General features: G+C 32.4%; 1 protein-coding gene across 2 annotated transcripts in view; it reads left to right on the top strand.

The window, feature by feature from the left end:
- The first annotated feature begins 277 nt into the window (after nucleotides 1-277).
- Nucleotides 278-16,744, top strand: part of LOC134690811 (uncharacterized) — a 52,738-nt gene continuing 36,271 nt past the window's right edge. For both annotated transcript variants that reach the window (XM_063550907.1, XM_063550898.1), the window contains exons 1-4: nucleotides 278-426; nucleotides 7,206-7,341; nucleotides 9,422-9,511; nucleotides 10,143-10,240. In XM_063550907.1, coding sequence (XP_063406977.1) covers nucleotides 7,210-7,341; nucleotides 9,422-9,511; nucleotides 10,143-10,240 — 320 coding nt within the window. In that variant the 5' untranslated portion in view covers nucleotides 278-426; nucleotides 7,206-7,209. The remainder of the gene's footprint in view (nucleotides 427-7,205; nucleotides 7,342-9,421; nucleotides 9,512-10,142; nucleotides 10,241-16,744) is intronic.

The raw sequence follows: 16,744 nt of genomic DNA, 5'->3' as shown, positions 1-16,744 counted from the left end.
ATGTAACTCCAATCTATTTATCATAATTTTTCTTTAATTTTAAGAACACATTCAAAGAATTAAAATTAAATCTAACTCCAATCTATTTATCATAATTTTTCTTTGTCAAATTGATTTTAAGTTCAATTTGGAAAAAATTAAAATAAATCAAAATCGAAAAATTTGGATTAAAAAATCCAATACAAATACAAAAACTAATGAGTTCTTCTGTAGGTATTGTAAAAGAGCTTGGGGCAACAATAACTGGTCATTTAATGGTTGTTTGTTTTGATAAACAAACACCAGTTCAATCAATTGTCCAAACTTACAATGGTCAGTAAATGTGTTTCAACCTAAATCGCTGAACACTACTATAGGTTGTATTTACAATGTTTCACTTGATATAGAAGAATCAGATTAACAGGACATTAGATAGAGAAACAACAGGTCAGTCGATTTCAGAGACTAACATATTATGACATTAATACTAAAACTAGGGTTCCGTCAAAAACTCTGAAACTGTTTTAACACAACAGAGTTACCACCCAGAGTGTTGATAGGTTTTAAGAGTAACAAAACTCTTTTGTTCCAAAACCAACTCAATGTTTTAAATGTCAGGGTTTTGGACATATGCAAAGAGAATGTAGAAATAGTGTAAAATGTGTAAGGTGTGGGGAAGACCATAAAGATAGGGAGTGTAAAGTTAAGGCTTAATGTGCAAATTGCAACGGTGACCAGATGATGGGGCAATTTGGAAATCTGGACCATCATTAAAATTTTTACAGAAAAAAATTCAAGAAGACTTGAATAGTATAAGCAAATGGTGCTCAAATTGGGGCTTTTTACTTTCACCTTCAAAAACAGTCACAGTTATTTTTGCTTGGAAATCAAATTGTAATAATATTATATTAAAAATAGGAAATCACATTTTAGAAGTTGTTAAAGAAGTTAAATTTCTTGGAATTCTTTTTGATAGACATCTTACTTGGAATAGTCATGTTCAGTATATTAATACAAGATGTACAAACATTTTAAACAGTATGAAACTTTTAACGGGAACGAAATGGGGAGCAACAAATTGTACTCTAAGAAAAAATTATATTGCTTTAATCAGATCAAAAATTGACTATGGTTGTGAGGTATACAATACAGCCTCTGCATCTATATACAAACACAATCTTTACGTTTATGTACAGGTTCCATGAAGTCAGCATCATTTAAAGCACTTCAGGTGGAAATGGGAGACCCTCCTTACGAAATCAGAAGAAAAGCGTTAATCGCAAAAGCTTATTTAAATATTTCTACATTCGAAAACAACCATCCAGCTAAAAAATCAATTCAAGATACAGCTACTTTTGAATTTTATAGTAAAACTATTAAACGTCAACCATTTACATTAATTGCAAAAGAGACTCTAAAAGGAAATAATTTTTCAGAAAATAACGTAGTTATATATAGAGAAAGTCAAATGGCATTTTACAGTACCTATAGTAAACATGTATTTAAAAGATTACATTTCTAAACAGGATTTACCACATCTAATTAAAAGTGAGGCCAATATTATGATAGAAACTCAATATAACCACCATTTAAAAGTATTCACTGACGGGTCAAAAGATCCAAATAGCAATGCTAGTTGTGCCTTTGTCATTCCAGAGTTAAAAATCAATAAGGGATTTAAGTTGAACAATCACCTTTCTATTTTTATGTGTGAATTGACAGCAATTTATTTATGTATATCATGGTTACAAGACTTTTTACCTTTTAACGTTGTGATTTTTGTTGACTCTCTATCAGCGCTTCAAGCACTGAAAATACCTTTAAACAAGATAAGAAACCAATTCTTACTTGACATTCATTTTTTACTGAGATCATTGTATCATTCAGGTACAAATATAATTTTTGAATGGATACCGAGTCATGTAGGAATACTAGGCAATGAGTTGGCTGATTTTCATGCTAAACAGGCATTAAGTTTTTTTCAAAATATTTATATCTTTGTACCGTTGTTCAAAGATGATTTCAAAACAATACGTAAAAATTTAATGAAAAAAAATGTGGCAAGAAGAATGGGATAAAGAGAAAGATAGAGCATTGTATCAAATAAGTCCAAAAATTAATATTGACATAAAAATACCAAAAATGTCCAGATACAAAGAAAGACTGATTTTTAAATTAAGAACTGGTTATATACCATTGAACAAACATCTTCATAAAATAGGCATATCTGACACCAAATTGTGTGAGGAGTGTCGTGTTAAAGAAACAGTAGAACATTTCTTATTACACTGCAAATTATATAACGCAGAACGATCTATTTTGTTTGACAGTTCCAGAAAGTTACAAATACAAAATTTTCAATTAAAAAATATCCTAACAGGATATAATTTTTTACCAATTGATACATACGTAAAGAGCACGAATAGAATGATACTCTAAAAGTATTACTTTTATGCCCGCGTCACACTGTCCCGATTTTGATATAAGATGGACACCCGAATGCGAAAAATGTAAGTTCGTACGAAGTTGGTCCCGATTTCGTTAAAATACCAAAAAGTGACCGAAGCAAGTACGATGAATAAAGAAGTCTATACGATGGTGCCGAAATTAAATACGATAGTAAAAGATGGACATACGAAGGTTATCCGAAGACGGGTATTTAAGCTTCATATCTCAGCCGAAGCCTACACGATAGATCACGAAGGCTACACGATGGATTACGAAGGCTACACGATAGATTACGATGATGGCGCGATGGCCATACGATGTCTGAAGTACGTTTTACCTGTTTTGAACTTTTTTATGATACGAACAGAATTTCGACAACATATCGTTTCTGTACAATCTGCCATGAATGACGGGAAATCGATTTTTTTGTCTAATTCTTATACAAACTAGTTTATTATCCCCATCGCCTACTACATGTAAGTTGCGTGTAGATAACATTGTAAAACAAAAATGCTCAAAACTTGGAATGGTGTTACTCGTTAAGAATATCTTGAGCGCTATTGACTTTAAAGTTCAAAGGTCAAGGTCACAGTGGCAGTTGTAATACAAGACAATATCACCCTATGGACACTCTAAAACAATATGCTTCAAAAGATTTTAACCACATTTGGTATATTGTTCCTCCTTGTAATGATCTGACATTTTTTACGTTCAAGGCCAAAGGCCAAGGTGATGCAGATGGACTTGTTTTTTTCTCCTTGAAATAGCATAATACACAGGAAATTGGTTGCTCAATTTTTTACCACCTGGTTCAAAAGACAATATTACAGGTATTTCCAGTTACTGAATGATTTAGTTGATTTCTAAAAAAATAGTTTATGAATCAAATATGCATATTTAATTTACCATTTTCTGCATGTGTCATATACAAATATTGTACATCCATATTTGTCCCCAATATGTTACATACGAGAGGGTGCCACGCTCGGCATTGACTGGTTTGAACTGTAAAATGTTTGGACTAGTCTGAATAAATCACCCATAATTATGCCCATGTTTACTGATCTATCTGCAAGGTAAGATAATGGGTTCGTTGATCCCTTTTATTCAAAAAGAGCTCTTTCGAGGAGAAAATCATAATAATATAGACAGAAGGAAGGATGTGGAGAAAGCAACAAATGCGGCAAAATATGACATATAGAAAACAAAATGGTTATGGTGTAAACATTTTTGTGACAACAACTCAGACGATATATAAAAATATCAGAATAATGAAGAAAAAGTTGGTTTCCCTATATATGTGTACCTGCAGTGTTGGCAACGGACAAAAAGCAAAAGTGTCGGACAAAAAGGAAAATTATCGGACAAAAAGCAAAAAACGAACAAAAAGCAAATTGCGGACAAAAAGCATCGTATCATTGGTATACGAGGCGCGTTTAGGATTTTCATTATGTTACTTGATATGAAAAATTGATAAAAAATAATATTTGACTTGATTAAGTTAATCCTGAGCCTGTAATAGCTGCTCTTCTTGTTCCATTTGAATTAATAGAAACAACGCTATCGCCTTTCTTGATCTCATAGAATAACATGATATGAGCTCCATGTTTTGTTAACGTCTTTATTAACGGTCGTATTAGACTGACGAGTGCATATCGCGCATAGCACTTTAAATGTATTAAAGCGCGAAAATTAACTTGCATTTAGCTGGATTTATTGCCGTCGTAGTTCCATCTTGTCGCCTTCGTACTTTTATTCGATGGCAACACAACGGGATCACGAGGTCTTCACGTAGTCGTGCTGCCATCGTAAGACCTTCGGGTAGCTTCGTGATTCATTCGCGTAGACATCGTAATGTCAAAACTGCCCGATGGAAACGATGGAAACACGAATGCAATACGATGTTCAAAGATGCATTCCCGGTGACATTACGATGGTGAGGATGGTGATACGAACCCAATACGAACCCTCAACATCGGACGCACCTTCGGGGATTTTTCAACATGTTAAAAAATTTAGAACCCTTCCCGAAGTTGTCCCCGAAGGCTAGAAAAATTCGCCGATGGTTCTACGATGGTTAAAGATGGCACTACGAATAGCCGATATTGATACGATCAGACCCGATTTTGAAAATTTCCATAACCGTGTTGCCATCGGCGTAAAAATCGGGACAGTGTGACACGGGCATTATAATACTTGTACAGGAAATTGATTTTATCTTTTACATAAATAAATGGGGTCTACCTATAATTATTAGGAAGAACTCATTGAGATCTGTCCCCACAAAAAAAAACCAAAAAACAAAGAAAACTTGTTAATGAATAAAATGTTTGTTAAACTTATTTTAGATTTTAAAATCAAAATGCTGCATAACAAATGAAAATAGTTACTGCTAGTCGCACATGTATCTTTCATTATACATTATACTGCAAAGTTGCACACACTATGCCTCATTGGCATCAGGACGCCAATCTCTGGGTCCAAACAGTATGGTAGTAGTAGTTCCCGAAGTCACGGTGTCAATAGTCGGTTACAGTTCAAAATTTAATTACCAGATTGATTATTCGGTGGTTTCATGGTCAGTGAGGGCAGTCGGGGTCAATACACAGACCACCACAATCCTCACTGAACAAGGGGACCATGACTCAAACTGGTCTCTTTAATTGGTATCTAGGGAATTTCACATATTATATTTTTTTTTTCTTTTTCTTATCCCAATGTAGGTGACATAAGTATGCGACAGTCTTTTTTACCTGGCGCATACATATATTTGGCAATTTTTCATTCAATAATTGACACCGGGCTATCGGGAAGCATTATCTATTCTCTATCTTCAGCGATGGACATTTAGATTCATTTTATACACTTATGTATATTTATTAGCTACTACTACCATACAAATCAAAGCAATCTATGTAATTAGCCATGAAACGAAACAAAAGTTAGAATTCAATGTTTTATTAAAGTCTCATCTCTCAACAAGTACAAGAACAACAAAAAAGTTAGAACGACAAAATAAATATTTTAAAAATCTACAGAATTTTACAAAAGTAAAACCACAATACATTAAAGACTTAGAAAAAAAAGAACAAAAAAAACCCCTCACAACTTAAGAACTCACGTGTAGTAAACAAAACACGAAACACGTAGATTTTTTTTATTCTTCAAAAACAGTACCGATAAGTGAAATTAGGGCGCAAGTTTCATAGCAGGAAAGTCGCCTCCCAAAACATCAATATAATAATAATCAGCGAATTTACCGACCGTGCAAGGGCTGTTTAGCCAGTCAAGGTCGTTAAAAGCTTCCATTTGTTGAATTAACGCGTATTTCTATTCAAAATATAATAGAACTTTTAAAATATATTATTTAGATATAGGAAGATGTGGTGTGAGTGCCAATGAGACAACTCTCCATCCAAATAACAATTTAAAAAATAAACCATTATAGGTTAAAGTACGGCCCTCAACACGGAGCCTTGGCTCACACCGAACAACAAGCTATAAAGGGCCCCAAAATTACTAGTGTAAAACCATACAAACGGGAAAACCAACGGTCTAATCTATATAAACAAAACGAGAAACGAGAAACACGTATATATTACATAAACAAACGACAACTACTGTACATCAGATTCCTGACTTAGGACAGGTGCAAACATTTGCAGCGGGATTAAACGTTTTAATGGATCAAAACCTTCTCCCTTTTTCAATAGCATAACATCACAACATAGAAAAACATACGATAAAATATCAATTGGCAGACTTAACTCAATCAAAAAACGTATGATTACACAATGAACGAATAAATTTAGTTTGTTAAAGTTATATTCCTAGCCATTTATATAATTAGATCACCATGCAGCACTCAACAAAGAGCAAAACCAAAACCGCTTAATCATTTTTAAAAGTTCCCAAAATTCCAAATATAAATTCAAACAACTAACGGTCTGATTGATGTACAATACTTATAAAAAAAAAAAAAATATAACAACGACAGATCGATTACAGCAAAAAGGGGGGTTCAAACCGTATGTCCCAATTAAAAAGCATGTCTGGTCAAACAAATCGGAGTCCTTATCTACGGAACAACCACTAGACAGTCTCCTGGTGTTAAGAAAATGCTTTTTTTTTAATGTTTTATTCCATTTAGTCATGCAATTTCTTGATTGGTTGAAAAATATTGAAGCAAATAATTTTATTAAGTTACTTAGATTTAATGACCTTAGATTAAAGGGTGCGGAAAGATATAGAATCATATTCAAAACAGTGTGGTTGTGGCCATTATCTGACGACCTAAATTATCCCATTGACTGTGACAGATAAGGTGAACGTTTGTCTGTAACGACAACTTCTCACTATGTTCTTGTTAAAGACACTGAAACTGTGGGGTCACCAAAGGTTCTCAACACCTAAATAAAGTAATTTGAAAAAACGAATCAGGAGAATACGATGTTTTGATTTATATCAATAATATAAATCAAAATATAAAGGTTATTCCTGAATAATTATTCGAATTATTTTATTATAAAAAGCGTTAAGAACATTTGGTGACCCCACAGTTTAAATTCTATAATAATAAAGTAAGTAGTGATCAGTGGTAGTTACAGACGAACGTTAATAATAACGATATGCCGCCAAAGTCGAATGTCTAAATATAACAGGAATAGAAACAAACAAACAGCGAACAAATCCCTAAGATAACAAAGATATTAACAGTAAAAGAGAAACGAATAACAAAAGCAAAACCTAACAAGCATTACATCTTGTTTAAATTTCAGGGACATGCAGACCAATATCAAGTTTGTTTTGCCATGTTTGTTCGTTGGACCATTTACTTATATAGTATATATGAATTTCATTCCATCCAGTGGGGATGGTAACACTAAATGGAACCTATTTCAATATAACAAACAAGTAAGTTAGAAACTCATTCAATGGCTTATTCAAACAGAGTTTAAAAGTCTATCCTTTCAGTCACCTCAAAAACAGAAGAAACGATGGCCGAAATCAAGACCGACGATAAGCAGAACCACATCACAGAAAAGGTCAAGTAAAAAAAATAACATCTTAACTCCAGAAAACCAGAGACCAAGTGACACAGACCCTACCATAAACCAGAGTTTTAATGGTGAAATTTCGATATCAGCTTATTCTGCTAATTATGCATACTAGTTGTAACTGCTAAAAATTGAAAGCAGGCTTGACTTTTTATGTGTTTTTTAACACAAAATCCTTTACTTTTATCTGTGTTTATAAATGTTTAACAGAAAACATCTTTAAACCTCTGACATGTTCAAATCATATCACATGAAAGCACTGTACATGGCTTTAATTTTTGTTTGATTTTATTTTGTAAACAACATTAGGGTCACTTAGTACAAGAATTTTTTTAAATAAAATCTATCTGCAAAAATATACAAAACATTTTTTTTTTGAAAAAGTACAATTGAAACGTTTATGAATATAACGTTGCTTTGGGAAGAGGAGCACTAATATTACGAGAAACATGTTGAGTAAGCTTTCTTATATTGATAATTCAGTCTTGAATAAATATGATCGACGTTTAAAGAAAACATTAACCGAATCTCTTAGATTGACATTCTGCTATTTAAAACATGTATCCATTGTTTTATTATTACATTAACATGTCTGTTTTATGAAAGTTATCATCAACAGGCAGAAGATGTTATTGTTAATTAGAGGCTCTAACAAATAAATCATGACAAAACTATGTGTAGGTGATTTTGTATTGTTAGTCATTTATTCTGTTTAGTTTCTCTTTATCTTCTTTACATTTTGCTTATAACATAAAAGAAGGTAAACAAATCCTAATTTAAGGGCAATCAATCAACTACAGTCTACTATAAATGAGGGTGTTAAATTTGATGAACGCCTGTTTGCGCTTCTTTGTTACATTTGTTTGTTTTTTTAGTGATGAAGATAATAACATATTGTTGGATGCTGTACCCCCAATTTGTTTTTACAATTTTACCTTTGTGTCTATTTGTTTTGTTCACGCATCGTTGTTAATATAATGGAATTTGTTTCGACTGACATACTAGAGAGAGTTTTTTTTTGTGGTTTGAAGTGTCTATCTATCTTTTGCAATGTTTCTCATATAAATAAAACACGATAAAACAAGGTAAAAATCGTCAATTAAGGGTAATAACTACGGAGTTGTCTGACGATTTACATCATTTCTCTTAATTGTAGATCTTCTTTTGCTGATCCTTTTTGTGATTTCAATGCTTATCTTTCTATACTGATATTTATTTAAGATTGATAAAAATGTCATAAACAGACAATACCTTTAATCAGGAGTTATTAGCCGATTTCTTGCATTTTGTCTAAATTATAGATCGTGTCTAGGAAATGTTTTACTGATTTAAGTTTCTTATTATTTATATTTGGTTGGCAGGCGGGTATATATTTTAAAATTTGACATACCTGCATTTAATAATGATTGTGTGTCCAGTAGTTTCAAAGGAGATTATTTTGGTAAAAGTAAACGGACGCCGACGGATGACGAATGCAAAGTGAAAAAAGGCTCAGCGAGTTAAAGGAATATAAATCATTAGTATTTGAAATTTTAACGACATATTGAAATATCTTAGCTTCGATTAATATCTCGGTAGAGCTTGTGAAATAAACTAACACACAATGATATTAAGCACTGTACCAAATGAAATGGTGCAGGAATATGTTACTGCTCAGAACCTATCTTAATCTTTGATTTTGCATTATGAATTACGAATTTTGAATAAAGTTATGTTCTAAAATTCCCCACATACCAAAAAAAGTTATAATGTACGTATTTGGTGTTTGAGGCCAGTTTGCAAATAATTCTCTGTGTTGTATATTCATTTAACATATATTTGTTAACAATAGAATAAAGAATGCAATACCTTTCATAGAACTGATATTGTCTATACATGATATTTCGATGTCAGTGATCATTGAACTATATGGGAACAATGATTTTTGTATGATTCAGGACTCATCCCAAAGACAGTTGAAACACATAAAGAAGAACAAAGCCAACGGAGATCTAACATCCAAAGGAGACGTTGATTGCATAAGAGCTGTAAGATGCGTTACATTATTTATAGACAATTAGATCGATATATTACGAAAAGAATAACGTCTGTCGACTACATTGACTACACACAAATAATATGAAAACGACGAAAACACTCGTTAAATACCTAATACAAACAGTCAGCCTACAAAAGAACACATGAAATAGCTAAAATCTGCCTCTGGAAAGGTTGAAAACCCATTGATGGACTTCAGCTGTTTCTGCTCTATTGTCGGTTTGTTGTGTCTTTGACATATTCCCCATTTCCATTCTCAATTTCATTCAAAACTGTATTAATTGGTAGGAAGAAAGGTAATATTTGCTCACGATTTTGTTAAGCTTTTTAGCAAGAGGAACGTACATCATGCATGGAACTTACTTATGTGAGTCACACTTGAAAACCATTTGGAAAGTCAAACATGTTACATACATACAATTACACTAGTTTATTCTGCATGTTTAAATCTCATTAAATCAATTAAGAAACTAAATTCAACGTTAAAGACATGTTGGAATCACATCAACTAAAATAGTGCGAGACCAAGTGTTTTCGAGGCAGGGTTTTCCTAGCAAGCACATCTTCGATCACAGTGTGTTTTGCAATGTGTTACCTGATTAACTAAGTTGTTAATTTCAGATTGAAAAATTCAGAAATAGAGATGATACTTTTTTCATTCCACCCGACGTTGAGTTAGCAGCACTACCCAACAATGTTAGTGATTGTCTTTATCAAAGGTAATACTAGCTTACACTTCACAATAGCAATCAGTTATTATCAGCCTGTCTAATTCTATTGATAAATATCAATGTATAAAGTTATTGAACATTTTAACTTTCAAATTTATCGATGGAAAGTAGTGATTTGTTACATGGCAGTTGTAACTACATATATCTTCTAAAATATTGCATGACTGATATTTGGAAGAAAGGGTATTCTGCATTTATTCAGTGACATCAAATTAAAAAAAAAAGTAAAATCACAAAAATACTGAACTCAGAGGAAAATTAATACGGAAAGTCCATAATCACATTGCAAAATCAAATAACAAAACGCATAAAAACGAATAGACAAGAACTGTCATATTCCTGACTTGGTACAGGCATTTTCAAATGTAGAAAATGGTGGATTAAACCTGGTTTTATTTCGCTAACCCTCTCTCTTTAATAACAGTCTCATCAAATTCCGTTATATTTACATGATATTGAAAATTGAAAATGTCAGTATCACATAATACAAAATCAGTGTTGACGAATGTTTGTAATAGCGTCTTAGTTTTCAAATGAATTTTAAAAATGTTTATATTGATATTTGTATCAATCAACTGGTATTGTACCAACAAAATTTGTGATCCCCTTTTACGGTATTATCGAATATATAAATCATAATATTTTTCTTATCCCAGGCATAGATTACCTTAGCCGTATTTGGCACAACTTTTTGGAATTTTGGATCCTCAATGCTCTTCAATTTTGTATTTGTTTGGCTTTATAAATATTTTGATATCAGCGTCACTGATGAGTCTTATGTAGACGAAACGCGCGTCAGGCGTACTAAATTATAATCCTGGTACCTTTGATAACTATATGTGTCATTAATTTGCTTTTGAGTAAGGGTGGGGTGAACATATAATAAATTATAAAAGGTTTGAAGTAAGACTGAGTTGGTGTCCTTGTGTATAGAAAAATGGCTAAAGCATATTATGATTCCGACATAGTGAGATGAACCTGTGAGACATAAAGCAAACGTCAGTGTCCAGAAGTAATCTTTTGAACTATGTTAATCAATCGACATTCTGAAACACATGTTTTTGCAAGACATGCCTGTTTTGTCGATTTCTTGTAGAGAAGTATATTCATGATCTACAGGTTTGATATATGTCATACAATCTCCTTGTTGATTATACTGAATCATAAATATGTATGAAGACACATGGGAAAATTTAGATCAAAGTGAATATATTTGATGAATAAGTTTAGTGTAATATTGATTAAGATTAATACACTGGTATATTAGTTTTCATTTTATTTTATTTGTGTAAGATATCCAAGCCCGTGCAGTGATCCATAATTGTTATATTTCTGTAACTTATGCCCTCGTATATAGTTTATACAGTTGTCTCGTTCAAAATTAATTCGCATCCATTTCCTATTTTTACAGACATCAAAACTTAGATCAGGGCAGTTATTTTTTGTTGTCTTTGTTGATTATTGTATATTGCTCAATGGTTCTTAACATACTTATTATTTGGTACCTTGTGGGTAGTTGCTTATTGGTACCACATGACATCCCTAAACAATTTCCAATATGTATAATCTTTTTTTTATTATAATAAGGGTAATGTATTTTAAATGTAAGACAGAACGCCCTAGACAAAATGATACAAGAAAAAAACATAATAAAGTTTCAGGTCAATATGAATTAGATGTATTTATTGGGACGATTCCTATAATCTGACTATAAATAAATCAACAATAGCTTTACAGTTTGACTTTTAGTAGTTACTAACAGAAGTTAAGGTGACGTCGACCTCGGAAACAATGTTATTTCCGAGACGTTGCCAGTCCCGCGGTCTTCTCGACATTCTCGGGGCATCTTAAAATACTGTACGTAGAAAGAAAGTTGAAATGCAATATGTAAATTAAATTAGATTAAGATTAAAGTCTCTTAAATTAAAAAAATAATCACAGTTTTTTTCACAGTTGAGATAACATAGTCCAAAATACATAATCGTTATACAGTTCATATTCATCTCGAAACACATTTTTTTTTTTATTAAATTTGCTTGATCACTTTATTTTGAAAGTCCATAAAAAGTTTAATGCTCTTTTTAACCGATGTCGTGTTCCAATGGTCACTTTGCATAATCTTTTTTTTCGCGAATCTTATTTGGGGTTCGTGTTGTTTATTCTTAATTTTTTTATGTTGTGTCATGTGTACTATTGTTTTCTGTTTGTCTTTTTCATTTTAAGCCATGGCGTTGTCAGTTTGTTTTAGATTTACGAGTTTGACTGTCCCTTTGGTATCTTTCGTCCCTCTTTAATTAAAGATCTTAATAGTTCTCTTTTTCTTGTACATCTGGATATTCTATTTTTACAGTTTCCGAAATCAAAACATCTTCTAAGTCGTGTTCCTTTGTTTTTTGCGAAAATACTTGACGCTGTTGATAACTGTGTTTGTTTTCTGACTGTAACGGTCCAGAAACTAAGCATCATGCTTTCGATTTGACTGGGATGGGTCCGTTTCCGCGTACAACTTTATCTTCAACTATTTCCAAACAAAATTCGACTCCAATTAATAGTGAAATTTCTTATGTATCCTATTGAGTAACTGGATGAGCGAGCTTCAATCCATTCAAATAGTTACTGATCCTATCAATGTAACAAATGTGGTGCTGTAATGCTATCGTAGGAACGATTAAAACCTGTATTGGGATGTTATGTCCTGTTTCAGTTTCAACATAAACTTTAGCTTTATCAAGTCGCCTAGCATATTAAGTGTTGGTTTCACCGAATGACGAAAGCTGAATATGTGCGGATCTTTCTCTCAGCAGAATTAATTAATGCGCAGGAATCTCCGTTACAAAAGACCTTTGTGCCCTTTCATCCTACAAAATATTTGTTTTAGTACAATGAAAATCTGACCAAACGGGGGCCACGGCAGTTTTAAGCAATAATTTTCGGTAAAATTGTGCTGACGAGTTTAATATTATTGAGTATTCTTCTATCTACGTATCCTTCACAGGATTTACTATAATTGATGTAGATGGCGTACTTTCTTTCGTAAAACTGTGATTAGAATCATTCGTGTCAGTGAAACGGGTTTCACCTCTTTGTTCGGGGTTTGCGGTATGTTCAACTTCACTGCAAAAACTAGTGTGGTTTCGATTATTTCAGTTACGACATGAACTTTACGATTTGCATTCATTTATGTGATGTGTACCGAGGCAGTTGAAACATATATATATTGTTACGTTTAACAAAAGCGATGCGTTTATCTAAATCGCGTATTATCTGGCAGTTGGCAGGCGAATGCATATATTAGCAGAAAATGCACGGCTTAGCTGTTTAAATGCTGATTTGCTTTATTGATTATAATCAGGACTAATTACAGCAGGGTCCAGTGTCTGTCCAAGCGATTCAAGTCCCCAAAATAAACTCTCCATTTTGTCGTTAAATATTCCCAGGTTAATGAGGTCATTCCGGTTGGCTTAATATCAGCGGTGCTTGTAGGTGTGCTTGTGTTATTTTGTGAGTCTGTCCAAATCTCTCTATCAGAACATTTACGGCTTCGGCATAGTTAGCGTTAGTTAGAGAAAATACGGAAATTGTCTGAGCGACATCATTTTGTAATTGGGCTTTCAAATAATTAAACTTTTTATCATATGTCAACGTTGGATTGTAATGAAATGTCGATTCGTAAGAATCCAAAGAGCTTGGTCATTTTAATATATTGCCATTAAATGTAGGTAATGTTAATTTTGACAAACGGACATATTTCTAGAAAATTCGATCGGCATCATTTGACTGTGGCAATTAATGGCAATTAATGACGAGGCGACATAACTGTTTGTACAGTTTCTGGTCAACTAATAGGGAGTAACGGTAGACTGTCTACATTTAAAACTTGATAAGACTAATGTGATGCTTGATTGGAAATAGATTGTGATGTTTCATCTCTGAATATCTTAAACTGTCTCAGATTAGTAACAATATTTGTGGTATACTCATCTATGTCTTCGATTTCCGTCTATTTATTCTCTGTTTTCGATGCGTTTACAATTTGTTCATTCAGTATGTCGAGTAACTTCTTCTTCTGTTGTAAATTTTCGTATGTGGCTAACAGCTTCTCTCTGTCGAATTCAGAATTTTCTTTATTGTCGGCAAATTTTCGTAAAAGTCTGGTAACGGCACTACGATTCCCCGTTCTTATCGGTCTCGGCTTTGGTAACTCCAATAGTCACGAACGATTTTTTTAAATCTGACTATGAATGAATAAACGATAACTTTGCAGTTTGACGTTTACTAGTTATTAACAAACGATAGGTAACGTTACCGGTGTGACATCGACCTTGAATGCAATGTTACTTCAAAGGCTTTGCCGGTCGTGCGGTCTTCTCGACAGTACTAATTTCTCATTAAAAACATATCTCAGACTTTCAACCAAATTATATTTTGATATCACTCTTAATTCCTAAAAGAATGAAAGAATGAATGACTTGTATTTCTCAATAACAGCAAATAACATAGTTACAAATATAAGATATGTATAAACAATTACATTACATATTAAAGCATATGTGAACAATACAAACACAAACATTAAATTACAAAGTAATCAGGTAGAGTGACTTTCACATTTATATCGTTTATTGATCTTTAAAGTTTTTCAAGAAAAATATAATTATTAGGGCTCATTAACTTATGATATTCATACATATTTGGATGAAGCGTACATTGTATGGTAACAACCTATTTGTTTCTTGATTTAAAGCATTACATGACAACACATAATGATATTCATCACCTATGTCTATTGATTCGCAAAGATGACACAACCTATCATTTCTGGATATGGTATTCCACATTCCCGTATCGATAGATTATCGTTGACTTTCAGATTCAAATTTACACAATAAAAAAGTTTAGCATATTGACAATTAGCGAAAATAGCTTTCCAATTTAATATCTGTATTGTTTTAAAATTCTATAACATAGGCATTAAGGAGAGATGTTAATTTCGCTGAGGCAATTCTGCAAAAGCTGGAAGTTTTACCTCATTACTTTTAATTACATATTTGACATTCCACAGGTATTCAAAACATTTTTTACAAATAATATCCATTTACAGTCAAGAAAAACAAAAGTTGTTAAAATTAATATACAATAGTTAATATAAAAGACATGAAATTTTACTTTCTTTACCACACAGTAATCTACGTAGGAAACTAACCATACGGACTTCAGCATTAAAAATTACAGGATATCTACCCAATTCTGCATAAACAATACAGCTAGGTGTACTCTGTTTTAAATGTAGATCAAGCGTGAAAAATATCAGATGTACACGTTCTATCAAATATATAAATTTTACTCTCCCAAAATTTTCAAACTATAAAGAAGAATAGATAAAACTATCCTATCAAACATGTCTAACTGAATTCTACATACAAATATAGTCACACTGGTTTGTCTACACTTTTTTTAAAATGCTATTCATTGCTTTTGTATCTAATTCACAAGTATATGTTCGGGTTTTTAGAAATGAACCACTTCTAACAAATAATATAAACCGAAGCATTTATATTATACAGAGTTATACTTTTTAATTCTCTATTCTATTCAAAAGAACAAATGACATTTTTGGTCTGTATTCCTTTGTAGAATATAAGAGTTTTCGTGTCTTATTGAGCTACCAATTTTCACAATAACCACAGATTATATCTTTCATGTTTTGTGTATCTTCGATTCTTTAAAAAAAAGTCACAGTGTCAATCGCATGTAATAACATTATTTTTTATCTTCAGCTAGGCTACAAAACAAAGTGAACTCTTCGACTTGATCAGACGCGTCGAGTCAGCGATTACGTAATAAATAAAACGTACGTCATTAACACCAAATATAAACAGAAGGATAGGATATGATTGCCAATGAGACAACTCTTCACAAGAGACCATATTGACACAATTTACAGCTAAAAATCGCTGTATTGCCTTCAACAATGCGCAAAGCCCATACCACGACGTCAGCTATAAAAAAAAAACGAAATGACAATGCAAAACAATTCAAACGAGAAAAACTAACGGCCTAATCTATGAACTATATTGGGATATAACTTTTTAATGAGTTTTAACAATGACAAGAATAGCTTCAAAGATTCATATGTTGCGGTGTTACTCATTACTGACGCTCGTATACAAAATAAATTATGATAAAGATAAAAAAAAAAAAATATACATTAATACTTAACACACACCGAACACAGGTACCGTCTCGAAACATGAATCATAATTGCCTGATAATAATACTTGATAGAAATAGTAAACATTTGCATTGGTCAGTAAAAATACAGATTGTTTGTCAAAATGTAAATAGGTTTCAGTATGTAATCGAATTTTGACTGCAACCAACATGCAGTCATTTTTTCTATCTTTCCGATCTATAAATGAACATTGAGAGTTGCAATTATTAATATCACATAGTCACTTCCAGTAAAATAAATGACAATAAGGCATTTTGTTG

The sequence above is a fragment of the Mytilus trossulus genome, chromosome 1 (genome assembly GCF_036588685.1).
Source record: "Mytilus trossulus isolate FHL-02 chromosome 1, PNRI_Mtr1.1.1.hap1, whole genome shotgun sequence".
NCBI lineage: Eukaryota > Metazoa > Mollusca > Bivalvia > Mytilida > Mytilidae > Mytilus > Mytilus trossulus.
Note: the sequence above shows the minus strand (reverse complement) of the source record. Positions and strands in the feature narration are given on the sequence as shown.